This window comes from Numenius arquata, chromosome 21 (genome assembly GCF_964106895.1).
Source record: "Numenius arquata chromosome 21, bNumArq3.hap1.1, whole genome shotgun sequence".
Classification (NCBI taxonomy): Eukaryota; Metazoa; Chordata; class Aves; order Charadriiformes; family Scolopacidae; genus Numenius; species Numenius arquata.
Genome location: NC_133596.1, coordinates 3,575,198 through 3,588,609, shown reverse-complemented (window position 1 = coordinate 3,588,609; position 13,412 = coordinate 3,575,198). Strand labels below are relative to the sequence as shown.

Sequence of the window (13,412 nt, the reverse complement as noted above, 5' to 3'; positions counted from 1 at the left end):
TTCTCTGGCAACCTGGGCCAGGCTCTCACCACCCTCACAGCAAAGGATTCCTTCCCCACATCTCATCTCCATCTCCCCTCTTTCAGTGTCAAACCCTTCCCCCTCCTCCTATGGCTCCCCTCCCTGATCCAGAGTCCCCCCCCAACTTTCCTGGTGTCCCCATGCTCAGGGCATGGCCACGGCCCCACACCCCTGGGGCCATGACACCCTCCAGGACCCCCAGGCAAGGGGTGCCCACCCCTGTCCCGGCCAGGAGAGGGTCACAGCTGGGGCAGGGAGAAGGACCTGGTGTGTCCCCCAAAAGACCCCCGTCCCTCCCCAGCCCGGGGGGTGCCTGCGCAGGGGGCACTGAGGCAGGTGGATCCCTGATCCCAAATCCACGGGATCTGCTTCCCGTGAGCCAATGGAAGCTTCCCCGCCGAGGCAGGGGGGGGTCCCAGCCGCAGCCACCCCTCCATCATGGAGCGGGCGGAGGGCTCCCTGCCTGTCCCGCGGTGACGGAGCCGCCGCCGCCACCAATAAACCATCCCAGCATAAATCGATTTTTTTTTTCCTTTTAATGCAAAAAAATAGCCAAACACATCTTCCTTCCCCCTCCCCTCCCGCCCTCCCCAGGTGTGTTTCCTTTGCTGTTGTGTTTTGCTTAATATTTCCAGCCAAGCAGCTCCCTGCCCCCCCCACCCTCACCCCCCCACTCCAGCCCCCCCCCCAAAACCACCGCAGCACCCGGCGCTTCCCCCCCCTTTCCATCTTCCCACCGCGCCGGAGCCCAAAGGGACAACGCCCCCCCCCCCCCCCCCCGGGCCCAGCGTTACGGAAAAAAAAAAGACAGAAAAGAGGGAAAAGAGCAGAGCGCACGTTATTTCAGCACCGTGCCGGTTCTAATCCTGCCAAGAGATTATAGGAAGAAAGAAAAGAAAAACAAAAACAACAACAACAAAAAAAAAAAAAAAGAGAAAAGAAAAATACAAAAATAAACCCAGCAAACGAGTAGCGAGAAGCGGGGAGCAGCCCCAGCACACAGTGTAAACGGAAGCTGTCCCGATCCGGAGTCCAGCTCTCCCGGAAAGCAAGAGCACAACATGCTTTATACACCCCGAAAGGTCCCTGCGGCGCCGAGCGGCGAAGGGGGAGGTTGTGGTTTTAAGCTGGAGTTGCTATTTTTTTGTTGTTTTGTTTTTGTTTTTGTTTTTTTTTAATATTATTATTATTTTTTTTACCTTTCTGCCAAAAAAAGGTTGAAGTGATGTCAGAGGCTCCAAGCGGCGTTTGAAACACCGAGCCCGGCCAGGCGGGGAAAGGGGATGGGGGAAAAGTGCCATGGGAAGAGGAGGGATTGGGATAGAGGGAACCCCCCCGAGATCGGGAAGAGGAGGGATTGGGATAGAGGGAACCCCCCCGAGACTGGGAAGAGGAGGGATTAGGATAGAGGGAACCCCCCCGAGATCGGGAAGAGGAGGGATTGGGATAGAGGGAACCCCCCCGAGACTGGGAAGAGGAGGGATTGGGATAGAGGGAACCCCCCCGAGACCGGCGAGAGTAGGTCCCGGGACTTTGCAGCTGGGAAATCTGGACAAGGGAAGGGAAAGCAAACAAATAATAATAAAAAAAAAAAAAAAAGATATAAAAACAATTTGTGTGGAGGAGGAGGAGGAGGAGGAGAATACGGACAGTAAAGGCAGGGTTACTGTCACCATCCCCAAAGCAAGAATAATAATTAAAAAATCCGAGTTGAGGTGACGGTGAAGAGTCTGACGGAATTCCCTTCCCTGGGGGAAAATAAAAATACAAACGAGGTACCTGTTCCACCCCAAAGCCGTCACCCCTTCCCACAGTCACATCAACGCTCCAGCCACTGGTTATCGTCTCTCAAAATAAAACCATCGGGGCCCGGAGCAGAAGCACCACGTGCGGGTCTGGGCCAGGGCACGCTGGGCGCCAGGAGCCCTCGTCCAGTTCCTCCCGGCTGGGTTGTTCAGCAGAGATCCAGTCTCTCCTTCACCCTGCCAACAGGCGGAATTGTTCAGTGCTCCACAGAGACGGAGCCTTTTCCAGGTCTCACGTGTTTCTCCAGCTTTTTTGTTTTTAAAAAAAAAAATAAAATAATTATATATATATATTATATACAGTACAACGAAAATATCCATGGAAACAAATGGGGTGGCTGGAAAAGATGTTTAACAAAAAAGCCCAAAATAAAACAAATTCCCAACTCTTCCCCAAACTGACGCTTGCCTTCCCCCGCTAGTCCTCCAAGACCACAATCTCCACGTTATGGACCTGGTGCTGATGGTCCTCCACATCTCCCACCACTTTCTCCTCAGTCCTCAGCTCTGTCTCCAGGATCACAGCTTTGCCCTCTGACTCATCCGTATCCGCTTCGGGATCCGGCGCCGGGTCGATCTCTATGATGGTTTGCCCGTCGTCCGAGGTGCCCTCCACGGCTTGGATGGTGGAAGTGAGACCGGATTCCATGGCCACCAGTTCCACGGGGTTGACCACGGCTGCCACGTTGGCCAGGGCGCCGCTGTCCTGCATGGCCGCCGAGCTCAGCAGCGCCAGGCTGGAGGACGGGTGGAGGGTGACCGTGTCGGAGGAGCTGGTCTTGGAGGAGGACACCACGGTGGCGTATCGGAAGAGCTGGGAGCCAGAGGGTAAGGTATGAACAGTCACCGGGCTGGAGCCTTGGCTAATGGTTGCCACCGGGATGTTGCCCACGGAGAACTGTTGTCCGACGGGCGCGATAGCGATGGGGGAGATGACGGTGAACTGAGGCTGCTGGATGGGGGTGGACGGGCTGAGGACGGTGGCGGAGGCCGGGCGCTGCAGGCGGGGTCTCTTGGGGGGCTTGGGAGCGCTGACGGGCATCAACACCACGTTCTGGATGGTTTGGGACTTTGCCTTCTGGTCCTTGGCAAGTTTCTTCTGCTCTTCCAGTTGCCGCTCCAGGTCTGCAAAGAGAACGGCTAAAGGAGTTCCTGGGGGCTCGTGGGCTCCACAACCAACCACTACACCCCATGTTTGCAACAGGAGGTCTCCAAAGCACCCAGGGAGGTCTCCAAACAATCACTACACCCCATGTTTGCAACAGGAGGTCTCAAAAGCACCCAGGGAGGTCTCCAACCAACCACTACACCCCATGTTTGCAACAGAAGGTCTCAAAAGCACCCAGGGAGGTCTCCAAACAACCACTACAGCCCATGTCTGTGACAGGAGGTCTCCAAACCACCCAGTCGAGTGTGATCTTAGCATTTCACTCAAGATTTGAATTGCATTGAAGGGAAAGGCCAGATTCTCCTGCCACCCACACAGCCCTGGCCAATGTTCTGCTCCCGCCCAGCCTGCTTTGGCTGCCTGTCTGCGCCTGGAGAAGGAACAGGCAACGCTCTACACCAGTTGGCTGCTCCTACTGGTGAGAAGATGGTAATTTCTGCTCCCCAAGCAAGATCCACCTAGAAGGGAGTGTGGACAAGCCCCTCCAGACAATAGGAACTGCTTCCTGAGCTTGGCTGGATCCCCTCCCCAGGAGCAGGTCCCCTCCCCATCTGTACTGGGGACAAGGAGCAGGTCAACCAAACATCTCCCTCGACCCTTGTCTGCGTGAATGCTGGAGGAAGTAGCAGAGTAATCTCATTTATCCAGGGCAGTAGGGGACCATGACATCCCAGATAAGAACAGGTCCTACAGGACAGGGTGAGGAGGGAGACACCATTCAGCTCCGGGGAATCCGGGTCAGGTTATTGGCTGAATCAGGGGAAGCCGTGTAAGACACCTGATAGCTCCACACCAAGACAAGCGGAGAACTCGGCACCCCGTACTCCGAGAAGCTGATTAGCTCAGGCACAGCATGGCACCGCCTGCAGCTCGGATAACTGCCACACGGCACCTATTTCCCAACGCTGACGGAATGGGCCTCGCCCCCCCAGCACCCCAGCTGTGGCAAAGGGCACAGGTTTGGGCTGCTGAACGCCCCAGGCAACTGCTCACCGCGAGGGAAGGGAGAGGGGAAACTCCACGCAAGCCCTAGGATGGAAAGGGATTGGGATGCACTTGTTTCAGGGCGGCGTGGATTGAACAATAACCCCAAATGAACCACATTTGGGTTCAGCTCCCGACAGCAGCAGGAGGATGAGAAGCCTCCCAAGGGGCTGACTGTACCTGCCAGCGTGTAAAGAAACTGTTCCTCTCCTTGCTCTGTCTGGTTTTTCCTGTTGTCCAGAACCTTCTTGACTGTGTCCATTAGGCCAAATGTGTGGGCGACGTTGTTCAAGACTGCAGCATCTGCAAGGAAAGCGCGTGGGGACAAATGCCTGGTCCCTCAGGTGTAGTCCCACAGTCAAGTACTCGAAAGATGCTCGTATTACACCAAAAATGCTCTGCCGCTTTTTGCAAAACCATCTCTGCTCTTTCGCAAGGGCTGGCTGACAAGGGCAGACCCCGCTCCCGCATCCTCCTGACATCCAAGGACTAAATAAATCCCATTCACATGATAAAGCGAATGAAACAGAGATGTGTCAGCCAAGCAGCTCAAAACGGCTGCAAATGAAAGCATAATTTGCAATCAGAGAGATACAAACGAGCTCTCCACCTACAAATTATCACCCCATGCTGCTGACAGTGTCGTTAACATGCCAGCTCCGCTGAAAGCTGTGCAAAATTTCTATTCTAATCCACTGACTTCAATCATTCCCAGCTTCCAAAAGCTGCCACCTACCAGACACAAAGATCCGCCGGCCCAAAGCTACATGAGTAAAAATAAATAAAAAATAGCCTGGGTAAAGTGAAGTTTGTGGCTCCGTGGATGTTCTCTCAGCAAGAGCATCGACAAGAGGTGCTCTCAAACCCTGCACTGAACTGGATTAGGGAACCGATCCAAGTTAAAAATAACCCTAAAGAAGGGAGAGGAGTTATTTTTAACCCAGATCAGTTCCCTCATGTGGTTCGGCCCCAAAACCAGGTTTTCTGGCACAAGTGAAGACAGAAGGAAGAGTGAGGGGGCAGGACCCGTTTCAGCCTGCACTGGCACGGAGAAAAGCGTTTCAATATCTCCGGTCTGAGAAGTGAATCTGGGCAGGCTTTCTCGAGGGCCGGGAGCTGAGGACAGTGGCCCGATGGCCTCAGCAAGTCGCCAGGCTCATTTTCCTCAGGGAACAGGGTGGCGTATTGTGTCCTTGTGCCCTGCAGTGGTGTCACCGCGTGCATTTCAAGTTGGGCAGGCTGAGATCACACCTACACCAGGCTCCCGCAGCTCAGGTAATGAGCGGTAGCTCGCTCACCACCCTGATTCAACGGCCTCTGCACTTCCTATTTTTGGCTTCCAGCTGCCCTTTTGAGCACCCTTCCCCTCCACAGAGCCAGAGGCTGCGGCTCACAACCTACCTGTCATCTGGAAGGGAGACTGACCCAACCTCTGCTGGACGCCTCTCAGGACTTCTTCTATCTCCTTCTGGATGTTGCACACAACCTCTTCCATCAGCCCCACATCAGCTATTCCCTTCCAGAACATCAGCGTGTCCTCTGGCACAAGGAGAGGGAACAAGAAGTCAACATGTACAAGCATTTGGCATTTTTTCATAAAACTACCTTAAACCTTACAGGCAAGAGTAACTTTGCAAGACGACTTCTCATTTGGCCATTGGGGTGGATATAACACGCAAAAGAAAACCCCGAAGAAGTGTAACAGAACCAGGCAGAGAATCAGTAACGTGTTTTCAAGCAGCACCGTGACTTTCAAGGCAACATTTCACTGCCTCCGTTCATCCGTGCAAGAGGCAGAGCTTAAAATCTTTATTTGAGGAAATTCTGCCCAAGCTTCCGTACTGATCCTCAGAGGGAAGGCAATGCACCGCGGCCAGAGAGACACAGCCAAGAGAGGTGACAGGGTACTAACAGACACTGCTCACTGATGGCTTCAGTCTAGCTCCAGGCTGCCAGGCGTTTACATCCTTTTAACGAACAAAATAAACTTGTAGCAACTGATCTGGGGGATCATCCATCCATAAGCCACAAGGCCAGGGCTGAAGTCTGCGGTGAGGAGCTCCATTTGGTAGGAGACCCGCACGCCTGGGAAATGCTGGGACAGCCAAGGGGCTGGGGGACAGCTCTGTCATTGCCTAAACTTTCCTTATTTTCAGCATTTCAGTCTCCAGAATGTAAAAGGCGAGAAGAGGGGGAGAAAAGACCCAACAAACACCCTGAGCTTACCCGAGATCTCATCCGTGTCCTTTTTCATGCCTTCCTCAGTGGCCATGGTGACGGCAGCCGTCAGAGCCGAGTTCCACTCGATCCCCTCCTCCATGCTCTCCTCCGACAGCGCGATCTGGGTGATGCTCCCTGCCAGAGAGGCAACGTCAGCCCTCTCTGCGGCACCCGGAGCGCCAGCCCTGAATCCCTGCTTTGCTTTCCACCCCCCCTCACCCCTCCAGGGCTCTTTTTTTTTTTTTTTTTTTGGACTCTCGTGGTCAGGTTGGTTGTGCCTGGCTTCTTTCAGCCGAATTAGCTAAAAGCAAATATTGCTGCTTCTCATTTGAACCGTGATTGTGAAAGGCTCTGGGGCTTCTGGAGGGAAAACCATGTGCCCCCCATAAAACAAAACTGGAGTCCTGGTATAAAAAGAGCAGAAAGGGATCAGAATAAAGAAGGGAACAAATAAGCCTCAGCCCAGCCACCCTTTTCCCCTCGCATCATCACCAGGGAGCTCTGCATCCCAGAGATGCCCAAATCTCTCAGGGAATGAGGGTCCAAGCTGGTTCGCATAGAAGGGAAATGGATCTGACTCAATCCTAAATTTCTGGATGAAATTTGGGACTAAACCAATCCGCAGCCATGGTATGGTTTTTCCGTGTGCATTCCAGGAGATTCTCCTTAACCTAAGGACAACTCTGCCATCCCACCCACCCAGGGCCTTAGAGACATGTAACCTGCCCAGCTGAACGGTGCGGTACGGTTGGGAGCAGTCTTCTCCCCTAAGCTCATTAGAGAGATCATTTTCCTCTCTGAAGCATGAGATTCGCTGAGAATTTCCAGTTGAAATGACAATCAAATGACATCCATCCATCACACCCCGTTCACGGATGTCTCAGTGATGCGGAGCTGCTCCGGAAGAGGACAGCAGGCTTCGGTTCATTTCTGAGCATCAGCCCATCTCGTGCCTTTGCAATACACCCTCAAAAAGGACATCAGAAAATACCATACAAGCTCTCTCAGGTGTTTGCTCACAGGGTGACCCCAGAACGGGGATCCCTTCAAGGTGACCCTCCCCTGGCTCCCAAGGCTGCCTCTACTCACTGCTTAACACCATTTTCCAACCCTCCCACTACCACAGAGCACAGCTCCCCAGACCTCTCTGAGCAGCCACCAGAAGCATTTTCCTTCCCAGAAACCAGAGCAGTCTCCTGAACGATGGGACTGCCCCGCTACACTCGGGGAGAAGGTGTAAAGTGTGTGTGGGGGGGTTTCAACCCGCTTTGATTAGCTCAGGGAGGGAGAGGAGCGTCGGAGGGAAGCTCCTGTGGCATCGCTAACTGGTTTCCTACCGTCAGCTGATGTGGGAGTCTGCACCACGCTCTGCTGCCCCGGCACCGGTGCTCTGGCGCTGCTGATCAGGAGATCAAACTTGGTGCTTCGGCAGGTGTTGGTACAGACTTTGTCGTGCTGGTAGAAATCGATTTGCCCCGAGTCCATCATCTTCCTGTGCAGGGAGTGGGGAGAGAACCAAGCTCAGCTCAAATCTCAACCCAGAGATAAAAGGGAGTATTTCACCTAGGAATGCTACGGGCCATGGGAAGGATGGAGAAAGGGAAACCCAGCACCACTCTGCAAACAAAACATCTCCTGCAGGGCTTTCCAACAGCAAATACAAGCCATTCCCCAGCTTCAGGTGCAGGGGTCCGATCCTGTTCCACCCCCACCAAGTATGAGGTCCCCCAGGCGAGGCCACTTCTGCACAGGATGAGGAATCCTGCCCCTCAGACCACGGGGCCAGGATCTCTGCAGGCTGCTGGCCAAGTAATGTGAGCTTCCGAGAGATCTCCCGGGGACTGCAAAGCAGACAAAATCCCTGCTCGGGATCCTGCAGCTGCAGTGATGAAGCCCTGAAGCTGGAAAGAGCGTTAGGCAAGTCAAATACCTCAGCATGATTCCTCCGAGGCGAATGGCTCTCTTCCAGTCCTTCAGGGTAGACTTCCCAGCCAGGTGAACAAAATGCTTCGGGCTGATCAGCTGGTCATTGAACTGACAATGAGATAAGCAAAGGCTCAGCAAACAGGGAAACGTCATTTCGGAAGACTGTATTGGGACAGCCAACACAGCCAGCCCGCAGCTCATCTAAACCCCCACTTCTACCCAGAGAGAGGAGCTGCTTCTCAAATCCCTGCCAGCTTTGATCCCCTCGGCACAGCAATGCTTATAACTCCAGAATGGATATGTTTGCAGGGATGACCTGCCAGCCATCAGCATTCGAACCACACAGCTCTTGCCAAGAACAGCCCTGAAGGCTTTCGTATGAAACACGAACCAAATTAGCTCCTTCTGGGAACATGTACAGTCATCTTGGAGATCATTACAGGAGACTCCTGTTACATCAAACAGCCCAGCAACATCTGGCTGACGCAGGTATTCACTCGGGAATCTGTTCTGTCCCGCTCCAGTGACTAAGACAGTTCCTGTCGAGGGTCAGCAACAGAGCGCTGTCGCCGCAGCAGCACACAGGGACTCAGCGCATCAGCTCTTACATTCCACAGTCTCAAGGGGAAATAGGTAACAGCAAGATTTCTCTTCTTGATGCAACCTGCTCACTGAGGAAGTGACAGGAGCGGAGTATCAGGGCACCAAGGGACAAAGACAAGGAAGAAAAGCTCTGGCAGGTCTCAATACGCATCCCCGGCTTGCCTTCAGCTCCAAGTCCCTCCTCAAGTGCCAAATACGACCCTGCTTTAAACAGTAGTCAAGAGCTGCATTGAAATATAAGGTGGGTGATAGGCCTTCACTCCTTACCCCGCTCCTCCCCTGCTTCTCCTCATGCTAGAAACAATTTTAGCACTAAAAATCCAGCACGCTGCAAAGGCGAAGTCACTCGGCTCCAGGACAAGGCTCAGATGAAAGAGAAAAAGTCCTGAGAAGGTCAAGCCCCAGACTTTGAGAGCAGAGAAGGAACCTGCTGTTAAAACTCCCTTACCTTTACGCACTTGACATTGATTCCTGGACAGACGAACTTCTTCCAGAGCAGGATGGCTTTGCTCTCCCCGCAGGTGATGGGATATGCGATCTCGATCTCCTCGTTCGCTTCAATGGTGCTGGGGTCTGAGGGAGGAAGGGATGAAAATGAAACTCTCCACCCAAGAGGCTCAAATCCCACAAGGTGGGAGGTGAAAACTCACAGGTTGCGAGATCTACGCTCAGCAAACCAAAAGAAGGGCTGATCCCAGTTCAGGATCAGTCCTCTCTTAGTCTCCTCCAATTACTAGCTCTAGCAGCAACTGGCATCTGCTTTTTAATATAGCAACACTCAAAATGAAGCTCATCTATCAGGAGAACGCGAGATCAGAAACCCAACACATCTGTAAGGGAGGGGCAGGGTCAGTGAGAACAATCTTTGTGGAAACAAAATGCTTTAAAATTTGCAGCACCGATGCCTCTCAGTTTTCTTGGAGCTCTGGTATCTGTTTAGCAGCGATATCAGATATTTACTGATAATATATTCTCTTCACACGCAGAGTTTCTGCTAATACTGCCAGAAGACCCACACCCACACAGGAAGCAGAAGAGTAGTCGAAATCTAACGACAGCACCTAACGACAGGAGCCTTTCCCCACATTCTCCTCAGGATGGCAGAGAGCACCCGGAGCCAACCTGCCCGTTCTTCCAAACATCCAACCCAAATTGTCAGGCCGTTCGTTCAGCAAAGAACCACCAACCACAGTCTGCTGCTTCAGCCAGCGCAGACACAACCGCCATCCTCATAACCATCATTCCTGCCTGCTGGTGTCTGCGCATCAAGACTAGGGAGAAACCTCGGCTCCCCTGGACCCCGTGGGAGCCCTTACCATTCATTGCAGGAGAGCCAGGATCTCAGTTCCAGGACTTTTGAGACCAAGCAGTAACAGCAGAGTCTTATTCCAGAGTATGCCCAGACCCTGCACCCTCATCCATGCCTGGGAATCAGCATCTGCAGGGGCAGAGCCAGAAGGAAGCCCAGCGAACCAGAGACACCAGCTCAGCGGCGACCAGCCCTGCAGAGGAGGGGATCCTGCCCACGCCAAGCGGGAACTCACCGATCCCTTCCTCCAGCTTGTGGATGGTGTGGGTTTCCACGGCCACTACGGCGGCGCTGGCCTCGGAGCCCTCTTGGTAAATCCTGTTGTGAAAGCGTGCATTGATTAAGAAACGATATAAATCATGGAAAATTAAGATTCACAGCACGGCGTTAAAAATTCAGTTTGTTTCCTTCTTCCCTGTCCTTGAGAGATGAGGATTTTGTTTGATACAGTTTCAATCACTGGCATTTTTTTGGCATGTACAAAATAGGATAATAATCCCAAGGACTGAAACACGCAGAGGCGTTCCCAGTCCTGTCATCTCACTCTCCGTGTTGCCAGCGCCACTGAAGCAGCTCTGCAGCGCGCTTCCCTCTGCCTTCTCCTCCGCTTTCTGATACAGGCGGTTCCCCACGACAACAGGAAGCAGAGCTCAATGCCCCAGGATTTCCCTCCCAGCCCTGTGTGACACTGCAGAACGGGTGATCACGCAGGGAAGAGTCACTGCCAGGTCTACAGCCACCCTGCCCTGTGAATATTATCAAGCTGGAGCCAGGATATTTACATCCTGATTGATCCAGAGTTAAGATGAAGCGCCTGGTGGCAGCCACTTCTCTGCACAGCAGCTGTCAGGAGGACCACCAAATTCCCTCCAACATCCCAGCTTCATTGTATTTTAGAGGAGGATTATTTCAGGGGAAAGCTGGCACAGATCTGCATATGCGGATCTGGACACACGGGCACAGACCATCACGTACAGCGGCTGCAGCGTGGCAAAAACCCACTCTGGGGCCACAGAGGGAAGAGGGAGACCAGGAGAACGCATGGCCGGGGCAGCACCGTGACCATCTCGCCGTGTCCCCACTGCCACAGCCATCGCCAGATCTAGAGACTGCATGGCGCGGGCACGTCCCCGCAGGACGATTTTAGTCCTCGGAGGCACCGTGACAGCGACAGACACAAAAGCTTTTTTTTTTTTGGCGTTGTATTTTCCTCTCTACCGTGCGTGGCACAAAAGCGACGCAGTCCTGGAAAACGCAGCGACGCTCGGTCCGCACACCGCAAAAATCTACACGGACACCCCCCCCCCTCCCTCCCCATCCCACCCCGCACCGCCCAGACACACCAGTACCGTCCAACTCACCCTTGCTGCACCGGCTGGAGCTGCAGGATCACTTGGGTTTTGGTATCCTCCGGGTTCTCCCCTTCGTTTCCGTCACTTGGTACAACCACCACATCACCCACAGGGACGCTCACTTCGGCATTCGCCATCTCTCACATGAAGCCCGGCGGTGGCAGGGTGCCGCGGTGCTGCAGAGGGCAAAGCAGAGGCAGGTCTGTACCGCGGCAGCACCGCTGCCTGTGCGGGCAGAGGGACAGGCAGCGGTCTCTAAGCATGATCGCCCAGTCCCGCCACAGCAAAGGCCGGGTTGGCGGGGACCGCAGGGCCGGCAGAGCAAAGCTGCGGCTCCCAAGAGGGGACCAGGCGTTTTAAATTCACCAAGAGAGAGAGGCGGCAAGCGCCTGTCGATACACACGAGGATTTCTCCTCCCCTCTCGATCACCATAGCTGGGAACATCTCACCCTGACAAGAGGCAGATCCCCCCCCGGCGCCATCCCACCCATAACTTCCCCAGCCGCCGGCGGCAGTGTCCAGCTGCCCTTGGGATGCTCCGATCCCTCGCCACCAGGAAGGTGCCTGGGGCTGACCCCACCACAGATGGGCTGCGGAGGAGCCGGTATTCCCAGTGGCAGAGGTGGAGATCCTACAGGAGAGACTCACAGAGGGTCACAAAGGTGGTTTTGTTACTGCTGAGGGGCCGGAGCTCAGCCCTGCGGGTCGGGATCAACCCCACGGGGTTTAAAAGCTTCTAGGAAAGCGCTGGTGTCAGGACAGGACCTCACGGCAGGCGGTGGCGGGCTGGGTGGCCACAGCAGGGATGAGCAAACGAGAGCCACTGGTGCAGGGGACACACTCCAGCCCACGCACCCTGCGGGTCATCATGCCTCAGCCATGTCTTAGAATCATAGAATGGTTTGGGTGGGAAGGGACCTTAAAGGCCACCCAGTGCCACCCCCTGCCCTGGGCAGGGACACCTCCCACCACACCAGGCTGCTCCAAGCCCCCTCCAACCTGGCCTTGAACCCCTCCAGGGATGGGGCAGCCACAGCTTCTCTGGGCAACCTGGGCCAGGCTCTCACCACCCTCACAGCAAAGAACTTCTTCCCCACATCTCATCTCCATCTCCCCGCTTTCAGTGTCAAACCCTTCCCCCTCCTCCTATGGCTCCCCTCCCTGATCCAGAGTCCCTCCCCAGCTTTCCTGGAGCCCCCTTAGGGACGGGCAGGTCTCCCCGGAGCCTTCTCTTCTCCAGGCTGAACCCCCCCAGCTCTCTCAGCCTGTCCTCACAGCAGAGGGGCTCCAGCCCTCCCAGCATCTCCGTGGCCTCCTCTGGCCCCGCTCCAACAGGTCCGTGTCCTTCCGATGTTGGTGGCCCCGGAGCTGGAGGCGGCACTTGGGGTGGGGGGGGGCTGTGTGTGTCTCACCCGCTCAGGCCCCACAGCACCCGGGAGAGACCGGATCCCCCCCCCAGGATTACCCGGCCGGGAGAGGGAGAAGCCGCGGCCTGGTCTGCGGGACCCCCCAGTGCGCGGGCCGGCCCCCCCCCCCCGGTGCCACACTGGGCCGAGTCACCCGGGAGGACGGGGGTCGCCGAGGGCAGAGGTCAGAGGTCATCGCCCCCCCCCTTTACTCCCCCCCAAGGCCGCAGCCCCCCGGTGTCACAGGAGGGGGGGGGGGGGGGAAGGCGCGGGCCCCCCCCCCCGCGTCGCGCGGTGGGGCGGGGCCGCCCGGGGGAGGGGTGTGGCCTTCCCCCCTCCCCCCCCCCCCCGCAGGAGGACGCAACGGCGCTGCCCCCCCCCCCCCCCAACCCCCCCGCGGCGCGCGACGTCCGCCCTCGCGGCGGCGGCACGTACGGCGGCGGCGGCGGCGACGGCGTCGCGCTGGGGCGCCCCCTCCCCTCCCCCGGCGGGGCCGGGCCTGCGCCCCCCGCCCCGCCCCGCCGCCGCGTGGCCCCTCCCGGCTCCCGTAGCGCGGCGCCGGGCGGCCCTTACCGTCGCCGAGCGGCCGGGTCCGGGGGCTGAGGGGAAAGGGGGAG

At 55.9% G+C, this 13,412-nt stretch overlaps 1 protein-coding gene across 2 annotated transcripts; it reads right to left on the bottom strand.

Annotated features, from left to right (window-relative positions):
* Positions 1-2,244: 2,244 nt before the first annotated feature.
* GMEB1 (glucocorticoid modulatory element binding protein 1) lies at positions 2,245-11,525 on the bottom strand. Of its 2 annotated transcripts, none has more exons than XM_074161882.1 (9): positions 11,398-11,525; positions 10,272-10,354; positions 9,176-9,300; positions 8,129-8,232; positions 7,536-7,690; positions 6,205-6,333; positions 5,380-5,517; positions 4,159-4,281; positions 2,245-2,951 (listed from the first exon to the last, which is right to left on the bottom strand). In XM_074161882.1, exons 1-9 carry the CDS (start codon positions 11,523-11,525, stop codon positions 2,245-2,247), a joined length of 1,692 nt encoding a protein of 563 aa, XP_074017983.1. The 2 variants fall into 2 exon arrangements, with proteins under 2 accessions (XP_074017983.1, XP_074017982.1); XM_074161881.1 differs by having other exon boundaries at positions 10,272-10,385; positions 11,399-11,525.
* Between the last annotated feature and the right edge of the window lie 1,887 nt (positions 11,526-13,412).

Bases quoted from the DNA above. Each gene is read 5' to 3' on its own strand.
- GMEB1 (XM_074161881.1), bottom strand. From the start codon at position 11,525: ATGGCGAATGCCGAAGTGAGCGTCCCTGTGGGTGATGTGGTGGTTGTA. The intron at 10,386-11,398 runs GGTGAGTTGGAC...ATGATTTATATC, and splicing joins GCTCCAGCCGGTGCAGCAAG to GTTTCTTAATCAATGCACGC. The intron at 2,952-4,158 runs GTACAGTCAGCC...TTCTCTTTGCAG, and splicing joins GTTTCTTTACACGCTGGCAG to ACCTGGAGCGGCAACTGGAA.